The sequence below is a fragment of the Rhinolophus ferrumequinum genome, chromosome 9 (genome assembly GCF_004115265.2).
Source record: "Rhinolophus ferrumequinum isolate MPI-CBG mRhiFer1 chromosome 9, mRhiFer1_v1.p, whole genome shotgun sequence".
Classification (NCBI taxonomy): Eukaryota; Metazoa; Chordata; class Mammalia; order Chiroptera; family Rhinolophidae; genus Rhinolophus; species Rhinolophus ferrumequinum.
In genome coordinates this window covers 16,343,817-16,366,618 of record NC_046292.1, presented here as the reverse complement: position 1 = coordinate 16,366,618, position 22,802 = coordinate 16,343,817, and the positions used below count along the sequence as shown (strand labels likewise).

The following is a 22,802-nucleotide window of genomic DNA, read 5'->3' as shown; positions in this document are numbered from 1 at the left end:
AACAATAAACACAAGATGTTTATAGCTGGGGAAAATGCTGAGACATTAAAATGAGGCTAAGATACAACAAGTGATTTTACCTTAAGTAGATTCAAGGTAGCAATCTATGTGCTAGGATAGATCATCTAACGAATATGATGAACAAATGTGTGCATCAGTAGTGAATTCACCACAGAGCAGAACTAGTGGACGCCAAAGGTTAAAAGAGCCTGTACATGGGTAAATACGAGGTTGGACAATTAAGTTCGCGAACTCATCCTAGAAAAAGTGCTACGTACCTCATTGCTGAATGTCACTATGGTCACCTTCAAAGTACTCCCCTTGGGAAGCTATGCACCGATGCCAGCATCGAGTCCACCTTTCAAAGCAATTTTGGAATTCTTTTTCTGGAATGGCCATCAGAGCTGAATGTCATCAAAATGTCCTTTTCAATATTTCCTTTATTTTGGGGTAAGGAAAGAACTCATTGGGGGCCAGATCAGGTGAGTAGGTAGTGTGTTCCAATATAGTTATTTGTTTACTGCCTAAAAATTCCCTCCCAGACAGTGCTGTGTGAACTGGTGCATTGTCGTGATGCAACAGCCATGAATTGTTGGCGAAAAGTTCAGGTCGTCTAACTTTCTCACGCAGCCTTTTCAGCACTTCCAAATAGTAAAGTTGGTTCACTGTTTGTCCAGTTGGTACAAATTCATAATGAATAATCCCTCTGATACCAAAAAAAGGTTAGCAACATCATTACAAGTTCGCGGACTTAATTGTCCAACCTCGTATGTGTGTGTGCCCGAGTTTCCAACCCATAAGTAAGGAATATCTAAAACGGAACGCTGAATCCTCCTCTGGGGAACTTGGCTTGTTGCCTGTTCATTAGAGTGAGAAGGTGTATAGGAACCACAAGTCACGTCCTATGAAACAAATTTAAAGAGCATGCTTCTAATTGACTGTCCATAGAGACAGAGACAGTGCTGAGCAGTCGGTGACAACGGTCTGAATTAAATAGTTGTACCAATAAAATGAATCTTGATGTATTGACTCAAGGTTTTGGTTCTGCTTATGGAGAGGGGCTCTTCATTGCATGGCTTTAACACACAGAATTTGTCCCTAGGAGTCCCTCTCCAGCAAACGGCACACTCACTCAGGCGTGATGTCTGTGCCATTGCCCACAAATCAAGAAAGAGCTATTTCTGGATCAAGGACATTCATAGCTATATATTTTGTGTTTGGGTCTTGTGCAGTTCTGAGAACAGCACCCAGGGAAAGTGTTTTTTTGACATAAGCCCCAATCAAACATAATTTCTTCTAGAAGAGGTGCTGTGCCAACAGACCCTTTGCAGAGATTAACATTTGGCCTTCAAAAAAATGACCAGCCCTGATATTGTTCTCAGAATGAAATGCAGTGATCTTAACCACACTGGGAACCAGTTTTGTGAGGGAGTGTTTTACAGACCTACCTCGGAGGTATTGCGAGTTTAGTTCCAGACCACCGCAATAAAGCAAGTGTCCCAATAAAGTGAGTCACAATCTTTTTTTTTTTTTTAAGATATTATTGGGGAAGGGGAGCAGGACTTTCTTGGGGAACAGTGTGTACTTCCAGGACTTTTTCCAAGTCAAGTTGTTGTCCTTTCAGTCTTAGTTGTGGAGAGTGCCGTTCAGCTTCAAGTTGTTGTCCTTCCAGTCTTAGTTGTGGAGGGCGCAGCTCAGCTCCAGGTCCAGTTGCTGTTGCTAGTTGCAGGGGGCGCAGCCCATCATCCTTTGCGGGAGTCGAGGAATCGAACTGGCAACCTTGTAGTTGAGAGGACACACTCCAACCAACTGAGCCATCTGGGAGCTCAGCAACAGCTCAGCTCAAGGTGCCATGTTCAATTTTAGTTGCAGGGGGCGCTGTCCAGCATCCCTTGCGAGAGTCAAGGAATCAAACTGGCAACCTTGTGGTTGAGAGCCCACTGGCCCATGTGGGAATCGAACCGGCAGTCTTCAGAGTTAGGAGCATGGAGCTCTAACCACCTGAGCCACCAGGCGGCCCCGAGTCACAATTTTTTTGCTGGTAGGAGGGTCTTGCCTTCAATTTATAAAAAAACACATCTGGGGGCGGCCGGTTAGCTCAGTTGATTAGAGCGCGGTGTTCTTAAAAACAAGGTTGCTGGTTGTATCCCCACATGGGCGATTGTGAGCCGCACCCTCTATAACTAAATTGAAACAACTACGTACTTGACTTGGAGCTGATGGGTCCTGAAAACACATACTTTAAAAAATTAATTAATTAATTAATTTAAAAATAAACACACTGTGAAGGGCAATAAAGCAACGTAGACCTAGACTTCCAAAACTTCTTGGTGCCTCTTCCTCCCCTCCCCAACCACCACCAGCAAATTTATAGTTCAGTAAACTGCCCAGCTCAAGCCCCAGCTGCCTGAAAGGTATTTACATTCTCTACTTTCCCCAATACACGTATCATCCTTTTCAAGGCTCTGGGATCTAAATCATAAAAGATCAAAGTGTGTGAGGCAGAAAGCAATTCCACTGAATAAATATTTCTACTTCACTTGCTCCTATTATTTCTCAAGTCAGTATGAATAAGAATAATAATAGCTAACATTTAGGGCAGGCTTCATGGGTGTGCCACCTGTGCAGTTGCATGGGGCCCCATGTTCAGAACGACCCTGAACTTGGAGTAGTGCTCTTCCATTGTCATCTTAATAATTTTTGAACATTTCCATTTTACACTGGGCTCCACAAATTATGTAGCTACTCCTATTAACATTTATAGGGGACTTACTATGCATCAGCCTCTGTTCTAAACCTTTACCCATATTAAGCTGGAATGGCTGGAATGCCACCAGACTATAAATTACTTAAGGTAATTTACAGGAGTCTCTTTTCTAGCTACTAAAAAGGGCTTAACTTCGGGGGTGGGGGTAAGCCAGACCTTCCTACTGTCAACCAAAGGTTGCTTCCACCTATCCAATGCCAACAGGAGTCCCCAATTTTTTACCCCAATCTGGGGTAAAAGAAGTTTCACTCAGATGAACAGTTTGGAAACTGAAAGTGCGCTCCCCTGAGACAAAGGGGAGATTGTTTCTTATAAATTATCCTCCCTGGTCCATGTTTATACAAATGAGGAATCCAAATTTGCACAGTTTGATTGGTCCAAATAGCACTGTCCTGATTGGTCAGCTTCAAGTAACCTGATTGGTCTTTATGAATTGGTCAGTAAAGATGCAAATGAGGATATAGTTGTGCAGCTCCAACTGGATGGGCAGCCCACTGGAAGATGATTCTAGGAACTCAATTATAGGGGTCAGCTCAGCATGCAGGAATGCAGTGCAGGAGGTTTGGCAACACAGTCTCTGGCTTTTCTCTAATATGCAGTATGTGTAAGAGACTCCTGTCAGCAATGGCTGCTAGATTCTGAATTTGAGCCCAGTTAACCACAAGGAGTCCTTCTTAGCAGATATATTCCTTCTTGGGGTCAACAGTATGCAATCCTCTATTGTAAAATACAAATTTTTAACCCAAACCTATCACATTACTGTCTCATATTACAAATCTGCAATTACTTTAGTTGTTTACTTGCTTAATTTCTATGGAAACATAAGCTCCAGGTTTTTCATCACTGAATTTCCAGCATAGGTAATCAATTAATATTTTTAATAAATTGTATTCAAACCTTGGAAAACAGATGTAGAAAAACAATAGCTCTGCTGTAGAGCACAACAGACTATCACCACCCACATTAAATCACTTAATTGCTTTAGATGCTGATTGATGCAAAAATGCTTTTATGGCCTTTTATAAAATAAAAGCTCATTTAGTTAAACAGGATTTGTGTCCCTGCTGTTTGGCAATGTGCTACATGTCAAGGCATTCTGAAAGGTGGTCCCTCATCTCCAAAAATTGAGTCTGATAGAGCAGGGAATGGTTCCCAAAGTAAGGTCTGGGAGAGAGGTCCCCAGGACCCATTCGAAGGGGTCTCCAAGATCAAAACTATTCATTATTTGCCTCTTTCATGCTCATTTTCTCACAAATGTAGAGTGGAGTTTTCCAGAGGCTACAAGGTATGTGATGAAGGATAGTGCAATGTCTGCTTTTGTGTTATTGTGTCAAAATGTTCTCCATTTTAAATTCTAGTTTAGTAAATACCGTGTTTCCCCGAAAATAAGTCGTAGCCGGACCATCAGCTCTAATGCGTCTTAGAGCTGATTCATATAAGACGGAGCGAAAATTAATATAAGACTGGGTCTTACCTAACATAAGACTGGGTCTTACACTAATTGTTGCTCCAAAAGACGCATTAGAGCTGACGGTCCGGCTAGGGCTTATTTTCCAGGAAACACTGTCTTAACGACTATAACCCACAGAAAGAAAGCTCTTTGGCGTCTTCTATAATTTTTAAGAGTTATGTAAACCCTTTGTAAAGGCCTTCTGAAACTAAAAGTTGGAGAACCACATCAATATAGGAATGATCCATACCCAGGAAGCCATTAGCAACAGAAAATACACTGTGCATGACAATTGAAAACTAAGATTTGAGCTTTGTATCCCAATCCAAAGGTTGAGAACGGCCTTTTTAATCAGGAGGAAACAGCGTGGATAGTGGAAGAAATGTCCGAGAAGGGGGTGGGTGAGGGGTAGCCTGGACAAAGCCTTAGGGAGTGTGCACGAGGTATGCAGAAAGTATTGGCGGGAAAGGCCCATCTCTCTGCAAGGACACACACACTCCTCTTTCACACAGTAGGAGAGGCTGTAAATTCTTCTTTTGCTGGTCAGCGGTCTAATAAGAGCCAGGGAATAACCTGGAACAGACAGGAAGTCGTCGCATGGCGGTCTCTCTGAATTACAATGTTGAAAACTGCCTCCAGTTAGAAATAAGTGTAGAATTTGGCGTAGGGTTAAAACATCTGCTTCCTAACTTGTCGGGGAGGGGGGGCAACTGGTGCAAGGCAGAAAAGGGCGGGAAAATATGGCATGAAAGAAAGAAAGAGCGGGCTGGAGAAGACGGGAGGAGGCAGCGGGAAAAGCCAATGAATGAGAACCAGGCTGCGGCACGTACCCAAGCTGTCCGCATGCGCAGGCGCAGGCCGGCTGATCTCGCGGGAAAGAACCGTTGCCAGTGCCGGCGTTGCGCCCAGGTAGGAGGGGGTTGGAGGCGGGAGTGAAGTCTCGCGAGAAGAGGCGGTTGCCCGTAGCGGAGCCTTCTGGCTGTGTGTCTGAAGATCCGCCGCCCGAGTCGCGGACGGTTTGTTGAACCCGTTAGTGCCCCTGCCGTGACTCACGCCGCCGTCATGTCCCGCTACCTGCGCCCCCCCAACACGTCTCTGTTCGTAAGGAACGTGGCCGACGATACCAGGTATGTACAGGGGAGGTACTGTGGGCCTACGCAGGGAGGCCGCAGGAGCTCGGAGAGGACCTGTGCGGCAGCGGCGGCGCGCGGAGCCGGGGGAGGGGATAGGGCGAAGATGGCGGGTCCCGCGCCGGCCTTCGGGCCCGAATTAGGCCAGGCCGCCGGCTCAACCACCGCGTGGGAGCGAAGGCGGCGTCCCTGGTCCCCTTGGGCCAGCGCCGGCCGCGTGGCGGGATTTTGTCCCCCTCCCCCTCTGCCGTTCGGGACTCCTTTCTCCTGGCTTCCTCTCCGTGCCTCCACCCCCAGCCCCGGCCAACATCCGCTCCCCATTGATTTGAAGTTCACATTCTTTGGGGTGCACGCCCCCTCGGCCCAGGGATTTTTTTTCTTTTTTTTAATTTTGCAACGAAATAACGGGATTGGAGGAGGAGAGTGTGGCGAAGCATTTCCTACCCTTTTTTTGTTGTGTTATATTTGTGGGGTTTAAAATGGAGATGTTTGGAGACGGGAATATTGAGATTTGGGACATCAGATTCTTTCAGTTACGATACGAACTAGTTCTTTCCCATTTCCCGGAAATAATAGTCACCTTTTGAGAAGGTAGGGGTGGGGGTTAAGAAGCCTCTACCGTGAGGACGTTGATTACTAAATTGGATTAATCCAGAATGTGCCTTTGTTCTCACAATTCCAATTGCTTGGAATTGCCGTCAGAATTTTTAGAGATTTTAATCACAAAATAAGACTATATTTCATAAATAATCACTCTACCAATCCCCCAATCGAATATTTCTGGTAGCCTTGTGTGATTTACATTTTTCTGTCCTAACTGTAACTGGGAAAGTAAATAGTAGTGGTTATTCTAGCGTCTAGAAAAATTTCCCCTTCATATCATTTGACTTTTTTAAGGAATTACATATATTTGTGACTTATTTTTCGAGCCTACCAAGTGTCTAACCCTTTCGCTAAAATTTTGGGGTAAATATAAGTGCTTGGCATTTTTCAGAGTACTAGAGTTGAAACTGTGAAAGACAAAACATTAGCAGTACTTATATACAACCTATTGCTACTATACCACTTGTGAAAAATGAAGGATATGAATTAAAACTAGAGATAAATTGTTATTTATCAAGTGTCCTTAAATGTCTGTTTTCTTGTTGTTAATGTAAAACAATAACTGCATTTTTATCTTCCGAGATCTTGGATCATAGCCTTCCTTTATACAAAAGATATATTGCCTGTACATTTTTGTCTGCTCTTAAAATTGGCTCTTAATATTGAGATTTATAGAAAGCTTGTCTGTTTCAGGTCACCTAGGGACAAAGCAGTCCCTTTCATTAATTGAGATATTACAAAAAGAATGTATTTCTTACAAAGAAACTCTTTTAAGGGAGTGAACATAAAAATTTGGGATCTTTTTATGATGTTTTAGGTCTGAAGATTTACGACGCGAATTTGGTCGTTATGGTCCTATAGTTGATGTGTATGTTCCACTTGATTTCTACACTCGCCGTCCAAGAGGATTTGCTTATGTTCAATATCCTTTCTTCAGATGGCTGATTAGTGAGGGGTGTTGAAGTTTGAAATTCAAGTTTATGTAAGAGGTAACATCTAAAAAGTAGTTTATTTTTGTCCTTTAATAAATGTCTTATGTCTTCAAATTTTTGAAAATTAATTCTAATTCACACATTGCTCTATTAAAGTTAATCCAAAAATAGTAAAATATTTAAATATTTCCCATTTATGCTGCTGAAACTCAAATCAATGATTATAATATGTGATTTAAATTTGAATACTCGGGTATCTACCACCTTTAATGTAAATCAAAATAAAAATTAATATGTTCTTGTGCTTAGCAATTAAAGTTTGGTATTCTTATTTGTTAATTTGAATCACTTGATCAAAACAAATTGTATAACAATGAGGTAAACTTCTTTAATATTGTCCCCTAATTTGCTGTCCTCTGTTGTTACCTCAGAGAATGTAAAGCTGTACAGTTATGGCGACCCCAAAGAGAAAGCATGAAAGAACCTTTAGAGTAGAGTTCAACACTTAAGGCAAGTAGACAAGCCAAAGGCCACTTAAGGATCAGGCTTGAAGAGAAGGGAGAGTTTGGGAAAAGAAAAAATACAGAAAAGCTGGAAGAAGGACAAGCCTAATGGGAGACAAAGCCTCGCTTTATCTACAAAAGGGGGAAAAGGTTGTTTTTCAAAGTTAAAGATAAAGCCATCTGTCATATTTGGCCAAGCATCTCATGACAAGTCCTTCTGACAAGCACTTAAAGAGTTAAAGGTCAAGATGAAGTTGAATGATGGCCAAGATTAAAGGAGTCATACCTGATGTATCCTACAGAATAACTATTTTCCTTTTTTTTTTTCTTTTTTAATGTTTGTAAGCAGTTAATTTTCAAAATTATTCTGGTTTGGTCTAGTGACAAAACCTGTAACTTGATTTATGTGGGCCTTTGATGTTGTGATTGTGGTTTTGTATAAATGCACTCTCTTAGCTTCTCAAAAAGTGTACTAAAGGATGTAATGTTGTTAAGCTTAAATGCAGCATTTTTCTGTTTTGGACCAGGTGGTCAGATGCCCTAGGGGAGCAGGTGGTGCTCTTTGGAGTAGCACGAGATTCTGAGGTCAAGCTGACTCCACAGAGCCATGCTTAAAGGGGAGACAGGTGCATGGACTGGGGACTATGTAGAAACAGCGCTGGTGACTTGTAGGGTCAGATCTACTAGAGAAACTACCTGTTTATAGATTGTAAAGTGGCTGCTGCGAGACACACACATACTCCTAACTTCTGAAACTTAGGTCTGTGACGCCTGCTGGCCCTGCACTGCGTTAGTACATATGATTAGTTGGCCCTGAATAGCATGCAGATGACCTTATCCCTAGTATGGGTACCTTATCAGGATCTACTGAAAATCGTTCCCTGGCCCAGTGTTTCAGGTGACATTACTTCCTTCACTGAGATGATCTCCATGCGACGACAAAGGTTGAGGCTGTGGACTTCAGGCTAGGACAATTTCTTACTGCTTAAGTTCAGTGGGTCTCTTGAAACCTAGCGGAGTCCTAGTGAGGCTTAATGAGGAAATGCCGAAAGCTGCTACTCCCACAGGGCCAGTGATCAAGGACAATTGTGGGAATTAGTTGCAAAGCTCTGTTGCAGGGAGTATAAGAGCTATATCTGGTTTGGTTTTTAAAGAAGGAAAACGGGTAGCAATGCATTCTGGATTACAATGTTGACCTGATTTTACCTGGTTTACCTGATTTTGGGATGGCCTGTGAACCAGAATCAGCAGTAGTTTGACTCGAGTATGTGATACTCCAGAATAATTGTCATCCAAAAGAATCTAAAGGAAAATTACATAATTTTTATACACAGACAGTCTTTCTGTGGTCTTAAAATAGTTTTTAAAAAAAAAACTCCCTGTCAGCCTTTGCCTTTTCATGTTGAAAGCCCCGTGGTTTAGGATTTGGGAAACCTCTCTCTACATTAACCTACACATAATAGCCTCAGGAAAAAAAGCTGGGGATCTGCCGTGGTCCTTAATTCCTTTCAGAACAAAAGATAGGAAATCGAGTGAGGCAGACCTTTTAGTCTAGAATAAAACAATATTAGGGGAGGAGAAAGCCACTTCAGGGGTATTTTTTAATCAGCTCTCAAAGATCTCTGAAATTTCAGAAATAGAAATAGGCAAGTTCGAATAGTGACTTTTAGGATAGAATGAAAATCCACACCCAGACCTAACCTACCTTCCTTTCCGAAGCTTGTAAGTGTTACAAACACTGCTCTGAATATATGTTTGGCTTCCTTTAGAATGATGGTTTTCAGAAAGGAACTAAATTTGGACCAAATAACATAAAGTCAAGAGTTCTCATGGTATTGCTGACATTGAGCAGAGGACAAAGCAACTTAGCCTCTGACATCAAAAACGGACCAACAGTTCTTCCTTCGTGCTGATACATAGTATCTTGAAATTTTCAAGTTAAAGCCAGTCCCAAACCCACTTTGCAGGATGTTGCATGTTTCATATCATGGTTAGGGCTTTCTAGTCCAGGAATCTTTAGAAATGGTCTGTTATTTCTTGAGAACATGCTTTTATAGTCTGTGCATGGTTGTAATACGTTTTTGGTACAGCGATGTCTTGAGTATTGCTTGATTCTATCTTGATAACCACAAGTAGCTAAGCTGCCAGTCTTCCCTGAGTGGTATAAGGAAGACAAGTACATTAAATAATAGTGTTAGATATGTCTGAGAAAAACAGCCAAATTCATCTCTTGTAAGGGAAGGTATATTCTGCTTGCTTACACAAGAACTATTGGCATTTTCTTATTTTCATTTAAAATAAAAATATGAGAAACATTTGGTTTTAAGAAATTTTTGTTTTAATATAAAACAGAACTGACATTTGTTTTTTGTCTTGTTTTGTAAAATTAATTCTTAAAACTCAGGACATTTCTTGATAGGATTACTTGGTAATTCAGCTATAACATCTTATTTCAATAATAGCTACAATATATATCACATGTGTTTTCAAACATGTGCCTTAGGAGTTCACAAGTGCTTTAATACTATGTGTTTATAGCTGAATCAACCAACTAATAAGTGGGGTCTGACAGATTTTCTAGAATAATATCGAGAAATTGTGAATTGTTCAAGGTTTCCAGCTGAACTTTTATTCATTGTCAAAGTTTGCAAAACTTCCCAAGCCCCTTAACATTTAGCACATTTGAGGATGTTCGTGATGCTGAAGATGCTTTACATAACTTGGACAGAAAATGGATTTGTGGTCGCCAAATTGAAATACAGTTTGCACAGGGGGATCGGAAGAGTAAGTACCTTTATGCCTAATATGTACATAATGTATCATTTTTTAGACAGCATTTTGAGATTTTTGTCTTGGAAGTATTTGTGCAATTTGTCCATCTGTTCAAAACCCAAAAATACAGTTTTTGAGAGGATAGAGTATCTTGAATCATTTGTTTCATCCTATTTAGATGTATGACAAAGTTTTAGGGTAGACATAAGGTAGAATGTGGAGACCAGAATGCCTGAAATGTGTTTGGACTCTTAAGAAAGTGCATCAATATTATCAGCTGTGACATGTTTAATATACTGAGGGTGGTAATTGAAAGGGATAAAATTTGGAAAGTTTGGGGTCTCTTGAGCCATTTCTCTTCCTCATAAAGAACTTCAAGGTGTATAATTGGCTAATAACATGGGTGCATGACTATGGAAATGAACAGATAGACTGGGAAAGGCTATATAGATTAAACGTAGAATAGAATTTATATTAGTACTTGGTTTTTATTATTATGTAGGCATATTTTAGGTGTTAGTTGTGTGCTAGTGAGGCAGGAGAACAGGCCTTGAAATCAGATAGACCTGGGTTTGAATTCTAGCTCAACTATTGTTACCTTGGGCAAGATACCAAAAGATAGAGGTTAAAATAACTGCTGAGGAGAGGAGGAGCACTTGGTAGACCCAAGCTATTGGTAATTCTCTAGGTTTGGGGTTGGGTGATGGGTTCCTGGGAGTTCATTGTTATTTATACATACACACTTAAATAAAGTACCAGCTTCTTAGAATCAGATGAGCTAATACAAGAATTGAGTGTCCGGAGGTATGGGTATGCCTAAGACATTCAATAAGTTATCAGCTCTTTTTTGCTTTTCTTTGTCATGGTTTCTCAAAACTGTATAAATGTATATTACTGCATTTTGACATTGCACCATTGTTCATAGGTCACCAGCAAGTATTTTGTCATTGTAAATTGTGTTCTTAATGAATGGAAATAAATCATGGTGGAATGACTCCAAAATAGCATCTGTTTCAAAAGTCATTCATATTTTGATTTAGAAATTTTTTAAAAATACTTTAATGGTATAGTTTCCTAATTTCAGAGTAGTTGGCATATTTTGGAACAGCAAGCTGTATGGGGAGAGGTCTTTGGGGAAAAAATAGTTGGGGAGATATTTGAGAGTATCACTTTTAACATAAAACAGTCTTCTGATAGATTTCACTGAAAATAAATCTATTTCCAAGATTAATGTTAACAGTTAACTTGGGCACAGATGGGGGCTATAAGGGAAGGGTACACAGAAATTTTTCTTATAAAATGAAGACTTAAATACTACATTTTTAATGTTTCTAAATAATTCTGTTCTATGTATTTCATAGCTCCAAATCAGATGAAAGCCAAGGAAGGGAGGAATGTGTACAGTTCTTCACGCTATGATGATTATGACAGATATAGACGTTCTAGAAGCCGAAGTTATGAACGAAGGAGATCAAGAAGTCGGTCCTTTGATTACAACTATAGAAGATCTTATAGTCCTAGAAAGTAAGTGTGATGTGTAGCACAGTGATCTATCAGGAAAGATTTATGTCTGTTAGCTTTTAAATGTTTTTACCCTTTTGTATACTTTTAATTATGTACATTGTATGCCTCATTGAGACTCAAAATATTCTAGTGCTTCATTTAAAAAGTTCTTTGGTTCACTTTTTTAATTAGAAACTTTAAAAAAACTGAAAATAGACATTTGTCACTGTTTGCTTTTTCTGATGTACTTTTTAGCAGTAGACCGACTGGAAGACCACGGCGTAGCAGAAGCCATTCCGACAATGATAGGTAAATAACTTTGCTTTGAAAGAGACTTATACATTTTTCAATTTCAGAGTGAACTTTTGCTCTAAAAATAATAAATTTGATTAATATAGAATCTAATTTTTACTCTAATTGTATCTCTCCTCTGTTTTGAAAGATTCAAACACCGAAATCGATCTTTTTCAAGATCTAAATCCAATTCAAGATCACGGTCCAAGTCCCAGCCCAAGAAAGAAATGAAGGCTAAATCACGTTCTAGGTCTGCATCTCACACCAAAACTAGAGGCACCTCTAAAACAGATTCCAAAACACATTATAAGTCTGGCTCAAGATATGAAAAGGAATCAAGGAAAAAAGAACCACCTAGATCCAAATCTCAGTCAAGATCACAGTCTAGGTCTAGGTCAAAATCTAGATCAAGGTCTTGGACTAGTCCTAAGTCCAGTGGCCACTGATAGTATAAACCACGATATTTTTAGGCATGTATCATTCATTTACTCATAGTTTGGTTTACTTAAATTATCAGGAATACAATGTTGCAATGATGCTTACAAAACACTTGTCAGTTTTCCCTGTACCAGGCAATGGTTATAATTAAAATGATATGCTGTTGAGAAGCCACTCTTAAGAGTCCAGTTTGTTTAATGTTATGGGCAGCTACCAATTTGTGGTGTCTCTGTATATTTTTGTAAAGATTCTCATTTTTTATGCTTGAAGTTTGGTGAAAAGATGTTGGTTGACCATAATTTGCAACATTGTTTATTAAAAATAAACTTTCATATCCATATTTGGTAGACCTGTTAACCTAGAAATGTAGCTTGCTAATAAGATAGAATGATACAAAAGTGAAGTTGTAGCCACAGTACACTGACTGATCAGACACATTTAGGTTCAGGGTGGACCTTTTTGTCTTGTCAAGATGTCTAGGCCCGTGAGAATAGTTATTTATGACACAGTGTGGAATAGTTCTTTTATTAACCCCATTGTCTTAGGGAATGATGCCAACTGGGTTAAGTAGCATTTTCAGAGATTGAGTTTTTGACTGAAACATGGAGCCTTCACTGCTTTTTTTCTGGTTTCGGTGAAGATTTGAAACATAACAAACATCAGAAAAACTCACCTTAAAAATTGAAGCAGGTCAATGATGGCAGAAATAATTTTAAGGGGAGAAGAATGCTCTTACGTAGTTACTCTAAACTTGAAGGAACATTGTTGACCGTAATACTGTTTTGTTTTCTTGCTGCTGTTAAAAGCAAGTCAGTTGTTTCAAAGTAGGTTTGTGTGTGTGCATAGTATAAAAGAACTGAATTTTGATGCTTATAGCACTTAGTGTGTGCATTTGTATCAAAATTTGCCTACTTCTTTATGAAGGAGGCTTGTTCTTCATATCTCGGTTTATTTAATATGAGGCAAGTTGAAAGGCAGCACTCCCATTCTAGGTGATTCTGTGGTGCCATGAAATTTAAAATAATTTTGGAAAATAATTGACTAAGTATGAGTCACATTTCTGAGTTTTTGATTGATTATCATTGTGTAGTAGTACCCGACTAAAAGTGAGAAAATAACACCCTTAACCATTTACAATTTCTAGCATTTCTCTGAAAGATCATTTGGGGGGCAATAAAAGTGACTTGAACATGTCCAATCTCATTTCACAATAAAAGCTAGCATCCTTAAAAATTTTAGATTGCTTGCTTGCAGGTTATAAGTAAGAAATATTGTGAGGAAATTATTCCGTTTAGAGGATTGGGTGGGCGGGTTTTGTTGGGTTTTTTTGTTTTTGTTTTTGTTTTTTTTTTTCAATTTTAGTTTTAGTAATCTAGGCCTTGCCTGTAAAGAACAAAAGATGGTTTTTAAATACTGTTTGTGGAATGTGTTTAAAGGATTGATTCTAGAACCTTTGTATATTTGATAGTATTTCTAACTTTCATTTCTTTACTGTTTGCAGTTAATGTTCATGTTCTGCTATGCAATCATTTATATGCACGTTTCTTTAATTTTTTTAGATTTTCCTGGATGTATAGTTTAAACAAAAAGTCTATTTAAAACTGTAGCAGTAGTTTGCAGTTCTAGCAAAGAGGAAAGTTGTGGGGTTAAACTTTGTATTTTCTTTCTTATAGAAGCTTCTAAAAAGGTATTTTTATATGTTCTTTTTAACAAATATTGTGTACAACCTTTAAAACATCAATGTTTGGATCAAAACAAGACCCAGCTTATTTTCTGCTTGCTGTAAATTAAGCAAACATGCTATAATAAAAACAAAATGAAGGAAATAATGATTAACTGGAATTATTATAGTTTTTGATGAGATTCTAAAGTAACAGTGGAAACAATCCTTTGTAGATTTAGGAATAGTTTTGATCAGTGTTGCACTAGGCACAACTAACTTTTACTTTGGAAATGATAGAACTTACCAGCAAGGTACATCTTTTACAGAGTACTTAAAAATTCTTCAATGTCAAAGCCCCTTTGGGTTAAACAACTTGGAGGTTATTGGTAGTGTTAAGATACGTATTAAAATGAAATTTAGGTCAGCTAATTATAAGTTCATATTTTCATTATTGGATAGATCAATAATTCTGCTCTTCCCCATCCTAAACGCGATGTGTTGGGCCTTATGTTTTATGGTGTGATTTAAAATACTTTGGCATTGAATGTTGGTGAGCAGTTAATATTTATTAAGTGATAACCATTTGGGGGAACTGGTTTTGGTGTTTTGTGGTTTGGAGTCTAGTTGCTATATAAAGACAATTATAACTGATATTTATTACTTATGATGTGCCAGACACCGTTCTAAAAGCTTTATGTGTTAACTCATTTACTCTTCACAAAACCCTATGAGAAAGATACTTTTATTTTCCCCATATTACAGATAAGGAAATTGAGACACAAAGAAAGGCTATGAAGGGCAAACCCAGAATTTAAGTCCAGGCCTGGTCCTTATATAATGTTTTTTTTAATGGACTATAATTTGAGAGATAAATTGAGGAGATTGTTCTCAGTCTCTGTGTAGAATTAGAAGGCCTGATATTTTCATTTTTCACGTCACTTATTTTTAGACTCGATATTTTCAAGGAATTTATGTTATTTCTAAAGTGACATGTAATGGCTTCAAAAGGACTAGATTCTAGTTGAACCCATGGTAGTTAGGATCCTGCTGATGAGGATCCTTACACAGTGCTTTAATTTGGGATTACATACTTGAGTTCCACAATTACTGAAAACTGTGTGTCTGGCACTCTGCTCGATATATTAGAGTAGAACATATCAAGACTCAAGTGAGGGCTGACATTTCACCTGTTTTTTACTTAAGATCTCTGCGTTATTTTTTTAAGCCAAGTAAGCAAGAAGAAAAATGACAGATAATGCTTCAGTGGGAAAGGAAAGGTGCTACATAGAGTATGAGCTATTAAGTGACAGCCCAGGGCAAAGACCTGGGAACTATTGTACTATTCTCTTGAAAATTTGGCCCAGTAAGCTGCTACATCCAGTTCAACTAACAAAATCCTGTATACCACAGAGAAGAATAAAGAAAACCAAACTGACAAACATCCTTCTTTTATTTAAGACCAAACTGCAGCTGGAATACCCAGTACAGTTCTGCTTACTACACTTCAAGAAAGATCTGAGAAAGCGGAAAAAGAACCAAAGAAGGGCAGTTCAAGCGACCAAAGGGTGGGTGGAAGGTGCTGCAGTATGAATACTGTATGAGTATTTTGACTCTGGTCCGAAAAGATAAAAGAACGTTATTGAAACTACATGGAATAATTGAAGTCCCTTCAAGTTTGAAAGTAAGCATTTTAGGACAAATACAAGGAAACTCAACTTTGTACTTGTGGAAACTAATCCCTAAATCTGAATAGGTTTATGTTAATTCATGGGTAACAGGTCCATAATAAATTACTGGAAACTAGGATGTCTGAATATCAAGACGGTCATAGTCTCTTACAGTGCCTCTCTTGGTCTGTATCAAACTGAATTGGGTAAGAAAAGGTATGGTTTTATATAAACGTTTCCTTGGTTATCTCTTCAAGTCAGTTCCATTTTTGCTATTGGTAAATCTTGCCTTTGTTTATTCTAGTGCCAGTGTTTTCTGCTTAATGGTTTGTTTTATTGGCATCCGAGTTTATTTACCTGTATGCCATGTGCAGTTTACATCTTCCTTAAATAATTCGTTCCCAGGTAAATTCCAATGACAATACTTGATATACAGCTAAGAGGTTCCATCTTTTCGCACCTCTTTCCGAGTCAGTATATTCAGCAAACATTTACTGAGCCCTTAACTGTGGGCAAAAATTGTACTGGGTAATTGGGGAGAAAAATAAAATTCACTTAATTATCTACTGAGCACAATCTAGTGAATAATATCACAGCCTCATTGTTTTGTTTGAGGTGTATTATTTGTGACTATTTTACATCATTCATATCCTAATGTAATTATAAAACCCAATATATTATCAAAGATAAGCAATTTTGTGGTTATCTGCCATTTAAAAGTATCCGGTATTTGTTTGCATCCCATTAATACAAATAATGAAAAAAATGATGTTTTAATCTGTAATAAACTGATTTATTGTGCAGTGACTGTAATATACTAGAATTATAGTGAATTGTTAATTCTGCCTCCTCAAACACATTAGGAAATAATCCCCCAAAAGTATTTAACTTTGCACTAGACATAAAGGAGACTCTGGGTGCTATATTAAGATTATTTTGAGGCAAACAGAGCTGTTATCCCAACTGATTTGGTTATGTTCTGTAATTGAGAAAATGTTCACCAAGTTATACTTTTTAGTGATTTACATGTGCATTTTATAGGGGACATGTTCTGTGTATAGTGAATAAATAACTTTTATAGTATCAAAATGTTTTGGATTCCTTAGTTCCTTATTAGGATATGAAGCTTATTTACTGATATATTGGTTCCACCGCTCACATATTGTCATTTTTCTGCTACGTATTTAAATTTCTCACATAAAGATCTTCATCTAAGAATATGGACGTGTTTAAGCCTTTAATTTATAAACACATTACTAAGGGAGGTATGAAATGTTTTTACCCTTTTTTTTTTTTTTCAAACTTGCCAAAGATCACACAGAAAGTGGCAGACCCTAGATCAGAGTCCATGGTTTTCCATTTGGTTCGTCTTTGTTCCTGTTTTGTGCTTTTTTTAATCAAATGGGAAAATGTTTATAACTTAATAAAATTAATGGAATATAGAGTTCACTTAGAGGGAAGATCTAATAAATTTATAAAGTAAGTTACAAAAGGTATTTTGTTTCTAACTTCTGGGTGAAAGGGGACAAATGTAAACCATCACGGCTGTTGTGACTCAACTCTTTCCAGCCTACTTTCCCAAATTTCAGTCTCCTTGTATTGCATTTTGATCAAATTCCTGTTTACAAAATCCTGAGATATTTTTAAATGAGGCAATGACTTGATAGTGGCCCAGGACTAATCTAATGGCGTTCTACCAGAGGTCTAGCAAAGCTTTTCAGTCACAGGAGTAAAAAAACTGTTCTCATTGATAAATGAAGTAAGCAACCTGTTTGTCTTCATTCAACTACTGAAATCTACAAAACAGCTAGTTGCTATGGAAAAGTTCTCCGTTTTTTTTTCCCCCTGCCCCCTCCAACAGTGTGTTTATAGCGTTACGTTTATGTATTGCTAACAGTTGTTTCACCCTTTTATTAAAAAGATAGGATTCTTTTTTGTATGGAATAAGAAACAAGGCATGTAAATTCATAACTGACAGTTTAAGTAAAAGGCCTTTATGCCTAGTTTTTGTAGATCACATCTCTGAATGCTGGAGAAATAAAAAACTGATCTAGGAGCCAAAAAATTTTGGGGTTGGGGGTAAGGTTTAGTTCTGCCTTACAGATTTGTGACTGAGTAGCCCTTCATTTGTGTGAGGTTTTAGAGATAATTGTCCCTCTTGTTTTACAAAGTAACTGCCTATGAGAATGCAATTAAACACTGGAAAATTTAGGCCAAACCCTTTGGTTTTTTTCCACCTTGCTTGCTTTTGGGAAGAAAACTTAGCAAAACTTAAGTGTAAGGATAAGTTACGGACTCAGGTTCCATACTATATACGTGTACACTGACGGCTCACACTAACTTCAGCCCTGCAGGATAGGTTCTCTGATAACATTTTGGTTCTCACAAGTACATCTGTAGGCTAACCACTACTTTATTAGTACCTTTCTAAGGTACGAGATCCTGGTATCATTGACCTTTTATTTAGGTTGCTCTTACCTGTTAAAAGTTTTTTATAATTAAAAGCTTTTTCTATTCTCACCGTCAATCCCAATCCAAAAATCTTACACTGTATTTAAGTGTGGACCAAAAACTAACGGACACCTGGGCTGAGAATTGTTCAATGTAGTGCAATTCTAGTGTGGTACAGAAGATTGGGCAATTCTTGGCATTGTCCATAGAAATTACACTGGGCTATAAATGGGGAAAGACTCAAATGTTAATTTCCTACAGTTTGTATGATAAAATACAGCCTTACTCTGCTATTGTGTAGAACCTACAGGATTATCAACATGGGTTGTCAATTTGAGGTATTCTTTTGTGCTATTTTTTTTCCCTACAAACCTAAATCATAGAATGGAGGGGGGGGGGTTAATTAAATCCTGCTTTACTCAACTTGATAGCAGAAGAATTCAGAAGCTTTAAGTTTCCAAAGTATTCTGTGGTCTTTCAGTGTTAGCCCTGATGGAAAGGGGTAAGTCATAAGTTGCTTTCTTGTGTAGCTGTTGAACTAATCCAAATGTCGATCGATCAGCAAATTGGTTGCCCCTAAAAACCAACTATCTTGCTGTGCATTCTAAGATTAGTCAATAATTCTTTATAAAATAAAAACAAGCCACTGGGGAGAGAGAGTTTTATTTTTAAATTTCATGCTCCAAATTCGTATGTGCACATTTAGTACTATATAAACTTGTCTTTGGGATACAATTATTTGACTTGAGCAATATTATCTCACCTGAATTTATTTGGAGAAATACAACTTCATCATTCTGCCTAAAATATCAGAAAAGTGGCCAAATTAGAAAGTAGGGCACTTAGAATCAGAAATTTTTGATTCCCCGCAGACCGTTTTTTCCACTATTGGGTTAATGTTATACTTAGCATTTACTTTTAGCTAAAACATGTTATCAAGGTATTGTGCAAGAAAACACATCTTTTGCATAAGTGGTCCCCTGGGTTGAACTTACTGGTGACAAAAAAAAATACACTGGCATTCAACTAAACTCGTATCATAGGTTACAAAAATTGTTCAAGCTAATATGAATTTTTAAGGTTGGATGGACGCTTTAATAGTTAATCTTTGGGCTTAACAGAATAAAAATTAAAATAGTCCCATACTGCTTTTCACATCTCAAAAATAGGAAGTGTTTTAGCAGATTAAAACCTTTTCAGTTATAGTTATATAAAACTTTATTACACTAGGATTTTGAAATATAGTTTACAACCCTATCAATTATAAGATACATACACTGGCACTTTAGCACAAGGGCAAACTTTTAAAAACATTATTTGGACCTTTAAAATTAGGCCATAGTGTAAAAAAGTCCATGGTCTTACATTCAGCAAATTCATACTAAAATACTCTATTTTTGTAGGATAAATGCCAACAAAACTTTACATATGCTACAACTTTATTACATATATTTACATGGCTCTTTTCTAGGTACTCAAAATTTTCACATTATATAGCTCCCTACTTTAAGCAAGCTTTGCAGGGATGATTTGAGGCCAGACCAGTAAGAATAGCTTGTGCAGTGCTATAATACAAAAATGTATTTTGAAAGCTACTCTGCTGACCATCAAATATTGTTTTCTATAAAAATGGTTTTGGTGCATTTGTTGGCAATCACCTATCCACTGCATATAAGAAATGGGGCCACTGGGGTATAGTTTCATTCTAAACAACCCCGTTGCCCCTTCCACATTTACTAAACTGCAACTATTCTCTAAGAAAAATTCACATTTTCTTTTGGCAGTGCATCAGGTTGTGTTGGTTTTGGTGTTTCTAGGACATTAAACTTGCAAATACTCAACTAGTTTTCAATCCCTGTATGTTAACTAGATGCTTATAAGCAGTTTCACTAGCTTTTAACAAGTAAATCGACTAACTTATTCATGATAATCTTAAATCAGTATTTTACCCCAAAAAGCAATCAAGTTAATTTTTTACCATTCCCCAAATCTAAACTTGGATGGTTTCACTTAAGTTACTCAATTGAGACCACTTGATGTCTGGTACAGTTATCAGTAATTTAGTTAAGTTGCACTGATACTACCATTACATCACAGTGCACACCACACAAGATGAAGTCTAGATTTTCTACATTAGCAGTTTTACACAGATTAATTTCCCTAATGAATTTGGTATGAAACAACTGACAACTACCCTTAAATTAACTAAGTTTGAACATCAGTACTTTATCTTATTTTATACCTGTACTTTAAGTAAGGTTTTAAGTTGAAATGTCATTATTTCCTTATCAGAAGGATTAAACGAAACAGGAACCCAGTGGCTTGGTGGTTTAGGAAGAACACTTGGTGATGGCGGCTCACTAAATTTGGCTCCAGCATAGTTCTGATTAGTCTGAGACTTAAAAAGCAAGCTGGGACTTGATAAGCTAGAGTTCCAATTTTGATTGTTTGGAAAATTTTTGTTCTTCCCCCCATTTTGCATGGCCTGCCATGCAGCTGCTGATGCGTTGTAAGTGTGTCCTCTTTCTTTTTTCTTATGAACAATCTTCATCTGGGAATTTTGATCCTTGGTCTTCTGTCTATTAAGCTGTTGTTGGTTCTTACTAACATTTCTAGATTGAGGGGCTGGAATGTTATACCTCTCTCCACCACCCATCTTCAGCTTCTTTGTCACCTGTAAGTGAACGGAAACAAAATAACTGAATAAAATTCCAATAAGAAAAATTCAAAACGTGAAGAAGCTTCCATAGCCCCCAACTTGCAACTCCAGAAATCTGGAGGGAGGCTCAAAACTGTGCTATTCGGCTGCTTTAATTTCATTGTATGTTCACACTTCGTTATGCATAGTTTTTATTACCTTCCTAAGAAAGATGAGCTTACCCACAAATCTGAAAAATCCTCTATTTCAAAATAAAAACAATAGGGTAAGTCCACCATAAAAATGCCCCATTACAAGGTGAATTTTTTCATACCTTTCAGTCTGCTTTTCAGATTGCAGGATTTCCACTACCTGTCCTCTTCCTTGCTGCCAAGCCCAGGATAATAGATGTTGCTTTCTGATGGATCCTTTCCTTTGTCTCAATACAGAAGTTTTCATGGGCCAATCTGCTGATTTCAGCCTAGGAGCTGAGGCCAACATCTGAGTCTCCTCAGCACACAAGTTTTGAGACAAGTCCTAGGTAGAAAAGTATGCTTCATTAATTCAAATCAAAAACAGAGGAGAAACTGACCATTTATATTTACTACAGAATCAGTTAACTAAAGAATGGCTACTTCCTGAACTAAAAGGCAGAAAATCTGAAGATGGCTTTCTTTGAGCTTATAACTGTCATCATTTAAGAACTCTTATCATCATCCGCTTTGATACCCAGGAACTCCTTCCTGGGGAATTATGAGATGGGTTTCTACAAGTCCCCTAACAAGTTGTATCTTTTTCCTTGAGACCTTTCAGATTCTCAGTTTTTGTGACCACGATGTTAATTTAAGTCAAACCAGAAAAGCATTAGCCTTTACTGCCATGACAAGGGAATTGGGTTAAAATTAGTTTCCCGAAGAGACCTTGTTTGTAAAGTCCCACCAGAATTTTTCAATCTTTCAACACATCACATATCCGTTTTCACAAAGCCTCTTCTCCCAATCTACATGCACTTTTCTTTAGTTGGGAACACTGTCCACTCCTCCCCGTTTTAAGTTTTCATACGTCGTAACCTAATCCAGTTCCCATCTTAAGTATATAAAAACGCCTCCCCACGGAGCACATGACAAAGTCAAGATTTTTCATTTGATATTCCAGGAAACCAAGTTATCAACAAGCCCTCTTCGAAAGGGTAATAGGGCCTTCAAGGCTATTTTAACAGCCAGGAGTAAATTACGAGTTCCCAGACCTAGAGACATTCACAACGCGAGCCCGGAAAGTTCACTTTTTCCGATGGGGCTCGGCTTCCGAGCGGCTCCATCTTTCTCAAGCCCTGCCCGGGAACCCGGTCTTCCCGGCCGCCCGCGCCCCGCCCGGTTCCCGGATCTCGCTTCCTTCCACCAACAATGGGGAGCGCGACGGCCAACATGGCCGCGCCCGCGGCGCCGCCGCCACTCACCGACTTCAAACTCGGACCGCGGTAGCGGCGGCTCCTGCTCGGCGACGAAGCCCCCTCCCCTTCCAGGGAGAGACGAGGCACGGAACGAACAAAGCCCACGAGCACCGACGAGCCCGCTAACCACCTCGGCAACTCAACCCAACCTCCTCCTTCTGCCTCTACCGACAAAATGGAGGTGGCGACGAGCGCAGAAGCGGAGCCGAGAGGCATGGCGGCCAATCAAAACGCTCCAACGCGAGGCCCGGCCAATGATACACGAGCCACCGCCTGTTGCTGGGGCGGCCGGGGCGATCGAAGGAGGAGGTGGTTGCGGAGGGTTTGAAATTCTCCGGGAGAGGAGCACGTCGGGAACAACTGCTGCGGGCCCTCGGCTAACACCGGACTCTTTTTAGAGGCGTCCACCCAGCTGTTCTCGGCACCCCCAGCCGTGGTGGCCTCCGCCTTCCGCCCCGGCAACTCCCTGGGATCGCGACGCCAGCGCCCCGACTCCAGGAGCCAGCTTTGCCGTCGCTTGATCGGCACCTGGATGGGGCGT

The 22,802-nt window shown here is 38.8% G+C and overlaps 2 protein-coding genes across 8 annotated transcripts; one reads left to right on the top strand and one right to left on the bottom strand.

The window, feature by feature from the left end:
- Window positions 1-5,131: 5,131 nt before the first annotated feature.
- SRSF10 (serine and arginine rich splicing factor 10) lies at window positions 5,132-16,811 on the top strand. Of its 7 annotated transcripts, none has more exons than XR_004423800.1 (7): window positions 5,132-5,344; window positions 6,768-6,939; window positions 7,314-7,676; window positions 10,063-10,169; window positions 11,519-11,681; window positions 11,916-11,969; window positions 12,103-12,331. XR_004423800.1 is itself a non-coding variant. In XM_033113556.1 (7 exons), exons 1-7 carry the CDS (start codon window positions 5,280-5,282, stop codon window positions 15,572-15,574), a joined length of 654 nt encoding a protein of 217 aa, XP_032969447.1. In that variant the 5' UTR covers window positions 5,141-5,279; the 3' UTR covers window positions 15,575-16,811. The 7 variants fall into 7 exon arrangements, 6 of the variants coding, with proteins under 6 accessions (XP_032969445.1, XP_032969444.1, XP_032969447.1 ...); XM_033113556.1 differs by lacking the exon at window positions 7,314-7,676 and adding an exon at window positions 15,514-16,811 and having other exon boundaries at window positions 5,141-5,344; window positions 6,768-6,872; window positions 10,066-10,169; window positions 12,103-12,204; XM_033113554.1 differs by lacking the exon at window positions 7,314-7,676 and having other exon boundaries at window positions 5,137-5,344; window positions 6,768-6,872; window positions 10,066-10,169; window positions 11,919-11,969; window positions 12,103-15,507.
- A 2,009-nt stretch (window positions 16,812-18,820) lies between these two features.
- Window positions 18,821-22,439, bottom strand: PNRC2 (proline rich nuclear receptor coactivator 2). Its single transcript, XM_033113560.1, has 3 exons — window positions 22,268-22,439; window positions 21,146-21,348; window positions 18,821-20,847 (listed from the first exon to the last, which is right to left on the bottom strand). The coding sequence occupies exon 3, from the start codon at window positions 20,827-20,829 to the stop codon at window positions 20,410-20,412; it is 420 nt and encodes a 139-aa protein (XP_032969451.1). The 5' UTR covers window positions 20,830-20,847; window positions 21,146-21,348; window positions 22,268-22,439; the 3' UTR covers window positions 18,821-20,409.
- Window positions 22,440-22,802: the final 363 nt, after the last annotated feature.

What these genes read in the sequence shown, in the direction of transcription:
- SRSF10 (XM_033113553.1), top strand. Translation starts at nt 5,280, where the DNA reads ATGTCCCGCTACCTGCGCCCCCCCAACACGTCTCTGTTCGTAAGGAAC. An exon ending in AGAGGATTTGCTTATGTTCA is followed by an intron (nt 6,873 to 10,065) that starts ATATCCTTTCTT and finishes AACATTTAGCAC; the next exon opens with ATTTGAGGATGTTCGTGATG. An exon ending in AGCCATTCCGACAATGATAG is followed by an intron (nt 11,970 to 12,102) that starts GTAAATAACTTT and finishes CTGTTTTGAAAG; the next exon opens with ATTCAAACACCGAAATCGAT.
- PNRC2 (XM_033113560.1), bottom strand. Translation starts at nt 20,829, where the DNA reads ATGGGTGGTGGAGAGAGGTATAACATTCCAGCCCCTCAATCTAGAAAT.